This window comes from Mauremys mutica, chromosome 7, assembly GCF_020497125.1.
Source record: "Mauremys mutica isolate MM-2020 ecotype Southern chromosome 7, ASM2049712v1, whole genome shotgun sequence".
Taxonomy (NCBI): domain Eukaryota; kingdom Metazoa; phylum Chordata; order Testudines; family Geoemydidae; genus Mauremys; species Mauremys mutica.
In genome coordinates this window covers 47227585-47241747 of record NC_059078.1, presented here as the reverse complement: position 1 = coordinate 47241747, position 14163 = coordinate 47227585, and the positions used below count along the sequence as shown (strand labels likewise).

The window sequence follows — 14163 nt, the reverse complement described above, 5'->3', positions numbered from 1 at the left end:
AGGATGGATCTAGACTGTTCTCAGTGGTACCAGATGACAGAACAAGGAGTAATGGTCTCAAGTTGCGGGGGGTGTGTGTTAGGTTGGATATTAGGAAACACTATTTCACTAGGAGGGTGGTGAAGCACTGGAATGGGTTACCTAGGGAGGTGGTGGAATCTCCTTCCTTAGAGGTTTTTAAGGTCAGGCTTGAGAAAGCCCTGGCTGGGATGATTTAGTTGGGAATTAGTCCTGCTTTGAGCAGGGGGTTGGACTAGATGACCTCCTGAGGTCCCTTCCAACCCTGATATTCTATGATTCTATAATGATATTAAATATTTATCATTTTTCTAAACATTTTTCCTCAGACAGCCTAATATTTTGTTTTGACTGCTGCTGCACATTAAGCAGAGATTTTCACACTGAAGCTCAAATGTTTTCCCTGAATTAATAGTTAATTTAGATCCTAGTAAGTTGTAAAAGTAGTTCAGATTATTTCCTCCACTGTGCATTACTTTGTATTAGTCAGCTTTGCATTTCATGTGGCATCATGTTGTCAATTTACCTTGTGTGGTTAAGTCCATCTGAAGTTCTTCAGTGTTGACCACTCACATAATTTTGTGTCATCTGCAGATTTTGCTACTTCATTGCTTTACCCCCTTTTCCAGATAATTAATAAATATATTATACAACACCCACGCTAGTACAGAATCCTCAGGACACCCCATTGTTAATTTTTGCCATGATGAAAATGTACTATATTCTAATTACCAGTGCCTGTTGCTCCCAGTAAGGGTTTAGCTGCTGGTCCACAAGGGGGTTTAAGTAGTCTTCCATTCAAGGCTCTCTTCAAATATTTCAGTAGGTGGATTCAGAGCTGCTGTACTTACCACTGGGCCAGGTCCAAAGGAGGAAGCAAGTGCAAGCCCCTTGAAGGCACAAACCAGCAGTATGACTGAAAAAGAACCTATGAACTCCAGTAACATTTTCCATATAGGAGACGGCAACTTGCCTGATAGCTAACAGTGCACCTTCTAGGGACCAGATTCATCCCTGTGCTGGCATAAGAACAGAGGGGATGAGGCTTGCAGGTCTCCTATTCAAGGACTGTGGGAGTGTGTGGGGGCCCCAGTGCAGGCTACTTCTAACTTGTGTCCCTATTGTAATGGTCACTATAGACTACTGTAGAGAAACAGATTCTGCCCTGGCCATGCTCCTTCCTTACCTCTTCCCTGGAACAATTTGTGTCCTGGACTTTGTGGGGGTGAAACATAGCTGGTGGACACAGCTCTGAAACAGGTGCAGGGACCCGTGGACCAGTAGGTGTAGCCCAGAGCAGTTTTGCCTAAAACACAACCCCTTTGCTACAGCCTTGCTGGTACAAAGCGGTCAGAGGGCCAATGAGGAATCTGGCCCCAGATGTCCAAATCTTAACATTTTTGGTTTTCTGTGGAAAAGCCATAGGATCCATGTGCTTTCTTTCATCTCACTGATTTTAGCAAAAACGTATGCCAGAGCTTCTCAGCTCTCCAAAGCAAAGGCTGAGCTTATTAGTGTTGAGGCACCTAGAATATTAAACCATCTCTTTCTGGCTGGGCTGCTTTCCCCTACTATGTAATATCACCCCCACAGCAAAGACAATATACAATTGTTGTTTTGTGGCTGGGAAGAGTTTCCTCTGTAACTCACAGCTAAGGAGTGAACACACTGCATGAAACACCCCATCCAAAAGATTGGAAATAGAACCTCTCATGCTGTTCTTCAGCTTCTAATTTCTTACATACTAGGATAAGGGAATCCACAGTCCTCACTTTAGCGAGAGGATTTTGGACATTACCACGCCTCCAGCTCACTTTCTCTTCAGAGGTTTCTTACTCTTACAGTAGACTATAGAAGGGCAGCAACTCTCTTCATTCTCCCTCTTTCATAATATCAATACGGTGAGGCCCTTATTTTCTGTCTATGTGTACCTGAAGAGAAAAACATATATATTTACATTTTAACCTTTCAAAGGAGCCCCTCAGCAGCCTAGTACAGCATCCAGCTCAAGCTGATAGCCCAATCCTGCAAGGTATTGATCATCTCACATGGGATCAGCATGCCTGCAATTGGGTACATAAGCAATCATGTAACATAGTAGGCATTTACACCTGGGTTACAGATTGTCTTTTATGCATGGTGAAACATGAATCAGAAGACCAAGTGACTTCACCACCCTCTAAAGTTAAACACCAGGTCTTGTTTTCCTGTATATCCTGATTTCTTGAAGTATTTTATTGCTTGTATAGTAATGTGGTTAACTCTCTCTGTGGCTGGTCGGCGTGGGCATAACCACACTTTCTTGGAATCCTTAGTGACAGTCCTCCATTTATCTGACTCATTTTAAAAGTGTTTCAACTTCCCAACAATATTTACTGAACTGTTATTCTGATCAGTATATGTTATTTATTTGGTGCCCATTTACTTTGGCCTGAGAGCCAGGAACAATAAATAAGGGCTTCTGGGTTCTACTCTGGTTCTGCCTTTGCTACATAACACTGTGCAAGTAATTTTAACCTTTCTGTGCCTCAGTTTCCCTATATGTAAAATGGGAGTAATGATGCCAGTCTCATAGGTAGGAAGAACTGATTTCAATGTACATCCTAGGGAAAAATACACAATAAAGTATACTATTGTGACAAAGTTCCTCCTCTACCTTGGTGGGTCCTGCGCTTATTGGCGGATTTGCTCGCCTCACAGATTCACCCTGTGGGTCAAGAAACAGCCTAGAGACCTTCCCCTCTGGTAGAAGCCACAGTCCAGGTCAATTCCTCCTGTGTTTGATCAGGAGTTAGGAGGTTTGGGGGGAACCTGGGCCCGTCCTCTACTCCGGGTTCCAGCCCAGGGCCCTGTGGATTGCAGCTGTCTAGAGTGCCTCCTGGTACAGTTGCGCAACAGCTACAACTCCCTGGGCTACTTCCCCATGGCCTCCTCCAAACACCTTCTCTGTCCTCACCACCAGACCTTCCTCCTGATGTCTGATAACGCTTGTACTTCAGTCCTCCAGCAGTATGCCTACTCACTCTCAGCTTCTTGCACACCTCTTACTCCCAGTTCCTTGCACATACGTCCTCTCCTCTGGCTCCCTTTGGCCTGGCTGGAGTGAGCCCTTTTATAGCATCAGAGGGGCCTTAATTAGAGTCAGGCGCTTAACAGCCTCACCTGACTCTTAGTAGGTTAATTGGAGTCAGGTGTTCTCATTAGCCTGGAGCAGCCCCTGCTCTGGTCACTCAGGGAACAGAAAACTGCTTATCCAATGGCCAGTATATCTCCCTTTGACTACTCTGCTCTTCCCAACTGGCCTGGGTCTATCACACTATATACTAATGAAGAATAGTAAAAATCGATTTAAAACTAACTAAAATAATCAGATACAAATCTAAATCAATATAACTGCCTGCTGCCAAATGCCTTTTGAAGTAAAGTATTTATTCCTCACCTATAAGACAGCAAAAACCTAAGGGCACAAGTACAACACCCTTGTTATCTCTCCATTTTTTTTTCGAGCTAAGGACTCTGGGTCTAGTCTAGGAGTCAATCTAGTAGCTAGACTGTGGCTCAACAAATCTATAAGGGCCTGGATGGCCTTTATTTAGTGACTATACTTTTAGTTAATAGTATTATTTGTTCAGTACCTTATTGTCAGATTCAGCATCAGTGAAAAATACACTCTCCTCTAGGAACACCACCTTTCCACCTTTTAGTTAGTTTTCCTTCCTCATAGTCCCTTCATTCATACATCTCCTTTGGATTTCATTTTCTGCAGTAACTCCTGTCTTCACTCTCATCTGCTAATGAATTAGTAATTAAATGCATAATGTTGACACACCAATGAAATTAATGGGAGACAATCTATTTCACACTTCTGAGTAATTGTTTCTGGTTGTCCACAGACTTGGCCAGATCTCATTACATCAGTTACACTCATTTGACAATTGGAAGTTCTTCCTCATGACCATGATGGCAAGAAACGTACTTAAAAAAATAACCTGATCTGTTATGCACAATCTGATACTATGCCGGCCACATGAACACAACTATCTGGCTGGATTTGGCTCATGGCTGTATGCTTGACATCCCAGCACTAGGTGATTTAAAATGTTAAAAACCGAAAACTCTCATCTTAATTCAAACAGCAGCAATCAGTCAATTAGGGAGGCAGTTGGGAATCAGTTCCCTCTCCCCATGTAATGTTCCTGGATTTCCTTTTTGTCTCCTCAGTAGTTTCCCACACCCAAAATGCTGGGTTGTGGCTGGTTTCTTTGTTGTGCATTTTGATACCACCTGCAAGAAGAAGGTAGGGAAAGATAAACAGGATTAAAAATACACTATCTGTTTCTGTCTCTAGCACACACAGACCCTGCGAACACCAGGAGCAGCATCTAGACAACCTTCTCAGCAAGACCATAATGAATACACATTAACCCAATGTTTTAATATCAGGTATTAATCTTTAATTCCACATCACAGCAGTCGAGTGAATGGGGAAGGAAAAAAAAACAGCAGATATTTACATCTAAAATTCACATCACTTATTTGTTGGTTCTGGAAACATGCTATCACAATATATACAATGAAATACCTTTAGGACATTTGTTCAAATTCTTTTTTTTCTTTTACGTTTGCTTTCCATTATAGTTAAGAGAGCTTTTTAAAATTTTTTTTTAAACATGAATACACAAAAGAGAAGTGGTTAGAGGTTTTTGCCTTTTTTAAATAAGCACAGAATGCCAGAGGTTAAAAACACATTTACAGGGCAGAGTACCAGTCAGACAGCACGATCTATACATTTTTTGCTCAATTTCCTGTACAAATACACAGCATTCAAATGGGATATATACAAAAAAAGCATGATGGAAGGAAAATTTAAATATCACACTTTTTTTCTGCTTCTGCTCTACAGCCTTTCCAATTTGGCTGCCCTCTCTCCCCCCGACAGATATGTAGTAACCCCTTCCCCACCCAAAGGGGGAAATAAAGGTTAAACAAAAGAAATCAAAAAAGAGGAAAAAATCCTGTGGTCTTGCACTTGGCAACACAATCAAAACATTCTTCCAGCCAATGAGCAATTAATGTGGCAGATTAATGCAATTCTTCTCATTGCTTCGCCTCCATCATTGCCTCTGCCCATTCCTTTTTCTCCAGACAGAGGGTGTAAACATCAATGGTGGAAAGTTTAATAGCCTGTGCATTCAGGAGAGAAGTGGTGGCCCAAGACCCCAAAAGAAGTATTTTCCATTTCAAGCTTGGTACATGAGTTTGGAATGACCATGTTCCTTGTAAATTATGTCTATTTATTATAATTACACAGAGCACAGCAACAAACCCTGGCGGCCAAATTCAGCCCTAATTCAGAAAATGTAGTTGTGCCCGTTTACCCGAGGGGTGAATTTGGCTTAAATGTTGATGCTGCTATTGGCCAAGCATACTTGCCCCAGAGAGTAGTATGAGTTTCACATCCAGATCTTAATTATAATAGAATCTCCCCCACCTCCTTCTCTTCCCACCCAACCCCCCACTGCCCTCTGAAATTAGGCATTTAAAAAGAATACAAAGTATTTTGCAAAAATTTGACCATGGTTCTGAATAACTCCTTGGAGATTCAAATCTAATATGTTTGTGTTAATTGAATTTGCTCCTTCATGAAACTTGGTGGCTATGGACTCGCTGTAAAATTGGCTGACATCTGTTTATATAAGCTAACTGATCATCTAACTTTTAGAAAGAGCCTTTACAAAAAAAATAAAATAAAATCACACATCAAAGCTGGGCGTCTCCATGCCAGACACCGTCCTTCCAATCAGCACAGCATGATATGCCTTAGGGAATCCCTTAGAACTCTGGTTAGCAGTTAGCTCTAGTCAGTCCCTCTAGCTGGATGTTTAGACTAACTCGAATGTTAACTCCAACTTACTCACAAAGCTTTATGCGCAGACACCTTATTTTTTGCTCTAAAGGAGAGCTTACATTTCCAGATACAATAATGTTTAACCCTTCTACCAAAAAAGGAAAATAAGTGTCTTGTTCTAATAAAGTTTCATATGAAGATCCTGGGCCAGATTCTCAGAGGTGTAGATCAGAATATTCCATTCATTTCAATGGAGTGACACTGATTTACACCAGCTGAGACTTGCTCTTAAGAGCTTCATCATTTTTCATTTCTACTCAGACCTGCCTTGGCGTTTATGCTAGAGATGAAATGCCCATTGTGGACCAGATTTTAACACCTGTGTTTCAATGGTGAAGGATACAATGATTCCAGGTGTCCTGCTCTAGGAAAGGTAAAGGAAATGGGACAGATCTTTTTCTAGTCAGGCAGGCCAGTTAAGAAACAAAACCAGAACAATATTTTTTTTGCATGGGCTAGAGTTTGAGAAAGAATAATGAACAATCTCAACACCCACTCTATACAATGGCCACCTGAGTCCAAACTTGATACAGATTATCATTTTCAGGAGAATTTGGAAATGGTTATTTGACCAGTCACTTTGCATAGCGGTAGTGCTAAAGGTGACTTGCAAAGGGAAAAAAAAGTTTCCTTTTTTGCTTCTTTATAATGTTTATGATATATAGGAAACAGAATAGATGGATATTTTCTTCCTTATTTTTGCTGGAAGATTTCTCAAAAGACTTGAGAACTGGGAAATTTCTCAGCCCTCAGATAAAATGGCAGTTTTATTGGATCTTTCACCAACAAAGTTTTTCTCCCGTTTGTCAGGTACTAAGCAGGTGTTAAACAAAGAAAACAAAAAACCCTAGAACTTAAAACAGCCTGACTAAAATTCCCTTCCCCACTCCACTGCTCTGGTCTCAATCTCTTGCTTTGTGTCATATCATAATTGCACTAAATTCTACAGTTCTTCACAGAGTCTGCCAGCAAAAAAGGGAAGTCGAGACTGGATATTTGTGCAATGTAAAAAACAGAGGAAAAAAACCCTTATAATAAAACAAGAAAAACTTTTCAAGCCTTCTTTACACACCATAAAGAAGCAAAAAAAGGGAATAAACATCTCCCCCCTTTCCCCTGACAGTTCATCTTTAAAAACCCTGAAGCTGGAGTGCACACTAAAAAACTGGGCATTTCTTGCAGCTCATAGGGTTTCCTATCTGACGGGGGAGATGGAGGCATTGAGCAGCAGTGAAATGTATCAGAAGGGCACATAAGATATTACAGTAACAAACACAGTTAATGGATGTTGGTGTGGATTGTGCAGACTTTCAATCCTGAGGCAAGGACTGGATATGATGCATTCAAGCCTTCTCTTCTTACTTGCTGAGTCATCAAGCAGTTGTGGAATGAGCCACTCAACTGGTTCCTTGACTGGAATAAAAGTGCTGATTACAACCACTTGCCCAGAGCTAGGCATGGGAAAAGGCTCAGAATTGGGTTGCAGCCCTAAAGGCTACATAACCCTCTCTTACTCTGCAGTAAAGGTGGATATGGACTATGACTCCAATGGAAAAGCAGGCTGGTTTACCCAGTAAAAAAATGAAATTACGGAACAAAAACATGAAAAACCAAAGTACATATCCATGAAAAACCAAAGGATGCAGAGTTTATTTGAAATGATACCTCAAAAATCAATATGGAAGCCTGTCAGCACTGGTTAGATCATTTCATCACAATTGAGTCAATGCAGGAGACTACTATAAAGCTGTTTATGATCACACACCTGGAAGAGACAGTTTCTTCATAGTTTCCATTGCCTGCAGAGAATGCACCTTCCAGCCTGACAGTTCATGGACTCCCTGAATTCAGCAATGAGCTTCCACTTCTATGCATCAAAGAAACATGTCCCTAGTGCAACTGCTTCTACTTGTGTGCGTCTCAAAACTGTGAGGAAAGCTTTTTAAAACAATTCGCCACACCCCCCTTCCATATTCCAATTCTTTTTAGTTTCTGCAAGTCTCTATGGCTAACAGCTTACATGCCACTTTGTGTGGTCTGATAAACTGCAGAAGGAATAAAGCACCCACTGCACACAAAAAATAATAATTAAAAATAACATAAAACCAAAAAGTATAAAATGCAATAAAAAGGAAAGCAGCAACCTCACATGCCAGCCCAAGCTTTGTATGGGCTCTGAACATTAACTCATGGCAGTAGAAAGTAACGAATTGGATCACTGTTCTCTCCTCTGAGTCCTGAACTTTTACGTCTTTCTTCTGGTCAGCCCTGGAATTACTACACAAGCTTCTTTCTAGGTAGTCCTGCTTACTGCTCACTGATGCCATGCTCCCATGCTACCCTGGCCTGCTCCTCCTTTCCACCACTAGCTGGTTGGGAGACTTTGCGATGCAGTGGCCGATGTTTGTCTTCCTCTTCCATCATCAGCATCATTTCCTCTTCATTCTCCATGTTTGGGAGCCGAGCATGGTATGGTTTTGGGGGGAGAGCTGGAGGGTCCATAGTGTCCTGAGGAATGACTCCAGATGGAGCAGAGTGGCTTCGACATGGCTGGGATTTGAGTGACTCCAGAACATCAGGTTCAGAGAGACTGTACCTGACAGGGAGGTAGGGTGTCTCTAAGTCTTCATCAGTATTCCAGGCCTGGCTAGGGACAGAATCCATGGTGTCTGTGCGAGGAGGGGGCTCAGATGAGTGTCCAAAGTTACTCTCACTTAAGGAGGACACACCACTGCTGGCACTGCCTGACAGAGTGGAGTTACTTCCATCCAGGCCAGACTGGGGACTTGTGGGTGATGCAGGAATTGGATGAAGAGGAGACTGTTCAAAGAAAAACACATGTTAATATCCATGATCGGGCAATTTTGCACCTCAGCAGCCATGTTTCAATGTTTACAGCTCATTAGTTACTGCTTAATTGCTTTTGTGCTTAAGAAAATAAGAACTCTGAGCCATTTGTAACACCCACACACTTGATTTCCATGTACAAATACCTGTTTGTACAGGCAAATGTGTTTTTCCTATATGCATGATCAAACAGTAAAAAACTAGTGGTCGTGGTGGTGACACCCTCTTCTCCAACCCTATTTAACATGTCCTACATCCCAGCATCCTCCATTCACCACACCTGCCTTGCTAGGTCCTCCCACATTCTGTAAATATCAGGGTATTTATGTAAAATCTTGCAACACAAATATTACAATGAAAACATTAATAATGTGTTACAAGTTTTTACACATTGATTTATTTTTTCAGGAGTTTTGCTATTTAGAAGTTAATAATTGCTATTTATTAAAACTGTTTCAGTAGCTATCTCCTTTCCTTAGTTCAATAGTAGATATTAACTAGCTTCCTTTTGTCTTTTTATTTTAAAAGATTTAATACCACACTGTGCACCCCCGCTCTGCTTAATGCATGCTGTCTCCCCCAAATCCTGTAGCACTTATTGTGAGCATCTCCACATTTATCTTATTTCTGTCTTTTCCAATTTTCTCTTCTCTCTCTCCTTTTCCCTCTCTCCTCTCTCTCTAATCTTTCTCAGCTGTCTTTTTTCCTGAGGTTATGTCTATATTTTTCCTGTCGTTTCTCTATTCTCCCTGTCCAATCCTCTCCCCAGCTCAAACCAAACTGTCTGCAGGTGAGGTCCAATGGGGTCTGATGGGAAAATCAATCAGTTTGGCAAGTGGCTCTGCAGCTATCCAGCCCTGTCCCCAATCTTCTCTGAGGCTGTGAGGAAGTAGCTCCACCCAAGCAGGACCTTCCACAGCCATAAGGATTTTTGGTCTGTGATTTTATACTCTCATTTCTCTTTCCCTTCTCCCTCTGCTTCTTTTCCTTGTATTCTGTGCTGCTTTATTTCCCTCTTCTTCTCTTCCCTTTACTGCTTCTCCTCCCAGCCTCCATGCTGCTCTGCTGCCTGGCTTCTCAGAGATGAAGTAAAAGTAAAAAGTTCACTGAAGCTCAATAGCAGTAAATGTCAGAGAGTTTTGTTAATTTCACACTTGCAATCACCTGCTCTGCTCCTCTCTCTACTCCACTGCTGATGCACACTGAGCAGGGGGTGAGGAAAAAGAACAAAGGGGGAGCAATTTCTAAAGCACTCATCAAATCTTGTTAATTTCAGTGTACTGCTCTGCTGGGAGCAGCACACAGACAGGAGTTTTAGAAAGCATCAGTATACAGCCTACTGATGTATATTGGCCCAACCAATTCATTTGCCAGCACGTTCATGCAGGTGCACCTGTTGTGTGCATGTTTGAAAATCTGGCCCTAAAGGGAATAGCAATGAATGAACACCGTTAGCAATTTGTTTGCTCTCTAATAAATAACACTCTCTTTGGCAGATTGATTCTAGAGATTTTATTATTTGATTAAAAGGACTGATTGCAGAGACAGTAGGCTAAGCATTAGTTTTACTGTACATTGTGTTCATTCAAAACAATGAGTTCCAGATGAGGTCACAGACCCTTTGTTTTCTGTATGTATAGGGAAAGAGTAACTAACCCTTGCCTCTTGAGGCGCAGAGTGGAAAGAGAAAAGATGACCTGCCAAATCACTACCTGATGTTCTGTTCTGGAGGGCAAGCTAAAGAGAGCTGACAACTACATGTTTTATCCCCCATTCCTGTATCAATTTGAATCAACAGGTATAATAGGCCAACAAGATAAAAATGCTGCTAGTCTGCCCTCAACCTCTCTCAAAAATCCCTATGTGAGGGACATGAGAGTCCCAACTGTGATTAGAACTGGCTATTCAAAGGCTTGTGTGCTTGGATCGAAACCACACATATATATAGTAAAAGAGGGTAAGCCTCTTATAGGCAAAAGAGAGCACAAACATATCTATGGGCTACTTGATTACTGGAACAGCAGCAAACTGTCCATTTAATGGTGTAGACAATCACCATGTCAGCCTTCAGTCTGAGCTTCTGTTTTTTAGAAATAGATGATGTATTTTCTGCTGCTCAGACAATACGGGAATAAGGCAGGATGGAGAAGGTATGTGAGAGCTGGAGATTCTGGAATTGATCATAACTGCTAATGACCAGATTTGCTGGATGTGGTGTCCTGCAACCTTGAGAGATCATTTTACCTTGCGCAATGTCCGTGCAGGCAGTGCTGGAGGAGCATCACTGAGCTGGTGGTGGAAGGCATCAAAGTGCAGTGAGTAGTGACCTGAAATGAGACAAGGAATAAAATATTAATAAAGAATTGTAGCTGGGGGCTCAGAGATCTGTACAACCTCAAGGCAGTAAGAATTCACTGTTCTAGCCCTCTGTAACATCAGGTAACCAGGTCCAACTGCTGAGAGCCCCATCTCCAGTCCAGAGCTTACCATATATCCTGGAAAGCAATCCCTGGAATGGGTAACCCGAAGTGTATCTGTTACGAAGTGCAAATGAGGAGTTTAGTAGCAACAACAGAATTCTACCCACCACTGTTATCAAGGATTTCATGGCAAGACAACAGGCTCTTACACGCTGAATGTCTGGAAACACAATATCTTTGTAGCCTTAATCTACTGCTGAGGATAGTCACTGACAAGAAGCCAAGCCAAATTACACCACTCATAAACCTAATTCTAGTCCCAAAACACACTTACTACCTTACTGCTGCAGCTGATAAAATTTTAAGTATTATCTAATAGTCAACCAAGCAGACCAAATAGCCTTCTCTCCCTGCACTCCTTACAAAAGGCTCACACAAGTCAATGTTGGCTTTCATGTGGCCTAGGTTTATCTGTGCCTGAGCACAGGATTTATCAAGTGGACCTACTGGGGATTTCCTTACCATGGGGTAGGCTTCGGGGAGGTACTGGTGGGGCCAAGATGCTCCCAACGTGGGCAGACAGGAATGGCAGGGCCTCTCTGGTTCCGCTGTCTAGGCTCCAGCTGCTGGGCGCTGCTGGCACAGCTGAAGGATGGAAACAGATTGAACTTGGGTATCATTACATTACAAGTTTTTCTTGGGGCTAGAGGCAATGGCATTTCTCCATTCCTCAACTGAGTATGTAGGTCTGGCTCCTTGCCATTTGATGTAGTATCTGACCACAAGGTAGACCTGAAGGCAGCAAGCACAAGAGAAACTGTGCACTCTTTGGCTGCAAGGATGGGCCAGGCTCCAGGGCCAGGGTGAATTAGGGGACTGCGATCTACAGAAAGGTCATTATTTTAAATGTAAGGGTAAAGAGAAGTAGAGTACAAGCATAAGTGGCAGACACCTCACTAAACACAACAAAACCTATTACTGCACCATAATGGCTAGGTGGAGGATGACTAAGCTAATCATATCTAAACATAATGCAACAAAAACATTAACTCTTTTGCCTAGTAAAGTTAATCACTAGCTATGATAACAATTCTTCAAAATGTGGTTCTAAGGAATCAGATAATCCTATTTCAGAATTACCATCAGAAGCCCTGATTTTCTTTAGCCATAGAAGACAATAAAGCTTTCCTGCCTTCACAATCATATAATACATACTGGTTACGATCTCTAAACGCCTTCAGTTTTGCATGGAAAACAACTCAGGCAGAGAAACCCAAAGTAATACATTCAGATCTGAGAAGCAATAGCTTTTTCCTTCTAGGCTGAGTGACATTTGAAATGTCTGGAAAGATATGAACTCTTGTTATTAAAGAAAATACACCCTTCTTTCTTTCAGACACACTGCACCATTTTCTTGATCACAAGAAGCAGCCAATATACTAATCAATGTGCCGGAACAGCGATTTTATCTATTTACTGCTGTGTTGGTTATTCTAAAACTGTTTAATATCTGAAGGGGGAATCAAATGATTTGGAGAGCCTAACAAAGAAAAAATTAAATGAAAAAGCTCATCACCTTCAGATATGGAAGATAGATCCAGTACAGAGAGATTAATTCCTCTGGCATAATTCTCTGTATAGACAGGAATTACCTTTGATTAAAGCACCTATGTTTTGATGCACCGTTCTTCTGTTTCTAGAACAACCATTCTTTTCTTCATCTCTTTCAAATTTTTTCTTACCATCTCAATCCTATTCTCTACTTGTATTATTTTAACAGACACTGAAACCAGTTTTGATTAAAAATATTAGATCTTCCTTGCAGGCTCTAGATGACAGAAAATATGGATTCTAACAATAGGTCTGACAGTAGAAGATGAAAATACATGTGGGGTTACAAAAAGCTAATGCCAAGCAGCAAGTGGAAAATGCAACAGGGTCTGTAGAGCAATAGATGCCGATATCTGTTAGTCTATAAGGTGCTACAGGACTCTTTGTTGCTTTTTTCAGATCCAGACCAACATGGCTACTGCTCTGATAGTAGATGCCAATGGAATTTTAGTTACAATTTTTTTTCTAATGGGACCTTATCCTCATTCCTCTGCATCTGTTTTGGGGACATAATTGGATGAAAGTAGTAGGTGCTAAGGGCCTCCACCGGCAAAAAATAATCAAAGAGATGCTCAGTTAGCCTAGAATATTTTATAGGCCTTAAACTTAACTAAAGTTAATGGCGGCTGGGGGACAGGGATAGGGTAGGAAGAGGATATATGCCCAGGAAAGAGTTTGCATCTTGGAGAGGGAAAGAAATGCCCTTCAGTCCCAGGAATCACTAACCTGTGAATATTTCACTCTTAACATGACAGGTATTGTATATTTTCCATATTTCTGTACTTGGTGAGGTTTTTTTTAAAGGACTGGGGGCTCCACCTCCAAATCCATCAATGTCTAACGTTGGACTACACATGTATGTTCTGGAAGAGGATTGGTGATCTTGAAGAAGCTTAAAAATTCCCTAATCTTTTCCCCAGTCCAGGAAAATGTTTTACTAATGTATTTCAGAAGACCATCCCATCAAAAGATATCCTCTAGTCACATGATTGTCAGCCTCAGGCACCTGGCCAAATTCCAATCTTCCTTCCTAATTCCACTAGCCATTCAACTGCATGAGCAAATATTACTTACCTTGTAAATATGCTTCTCTGAACACATCATCTTGCAGGATTCTCACTCCTGAGTCTCAGCTCCCTAGTGTAAACAGGCAAAACCTCCCAAGCTTTGAAGGGTTTTTTATGGTCCCTAAAAGGTCTGTGATAGTGGATAGGAATAAAAGTCACCCCACAACCAAGGTTGTGTGCCACAACTCTTATATATTGCCCTTGGAGCTTTTTAATTAGTTCCTGATTCACCAGGAAGCAAAGGCTTCCCAAGAGAAAAAAACCAGCCAATTATAAAATCAAAATGATTGCA

The 14163-nt window shown here is 41.5% G+C and overlaps 1 protein-coding gene across 1 annotated transcript in view; it reads right to left on the bottom strand.

Moving 5' to 3' along the window:
- Positions 1-5557: 5557 nt before the first annotated feature.
- DOCK3 (dedicator of cytokinesis 3) overlaps positions 5558-14163 on the bottom strand; it is a 641328-nt gene continuing 632722 nt past the window's right edge. Inside the window, exons 51-52 of the mRNA XM_045024316.1 lie at positions 11018-11100; positions 5558-8746 (exon numbers count right to left, since the gene is read on the bottom strand). Coding sequence (XP_044880251.1) covers positions 8234-8746; positions 11018-11100 — 596 coding nt within the window. The 3' untranslated portion in view covers positions 5558-8233. The remainder of the gene's footprint in view (positions 8747-11017; positions 11101-14163) is intronic.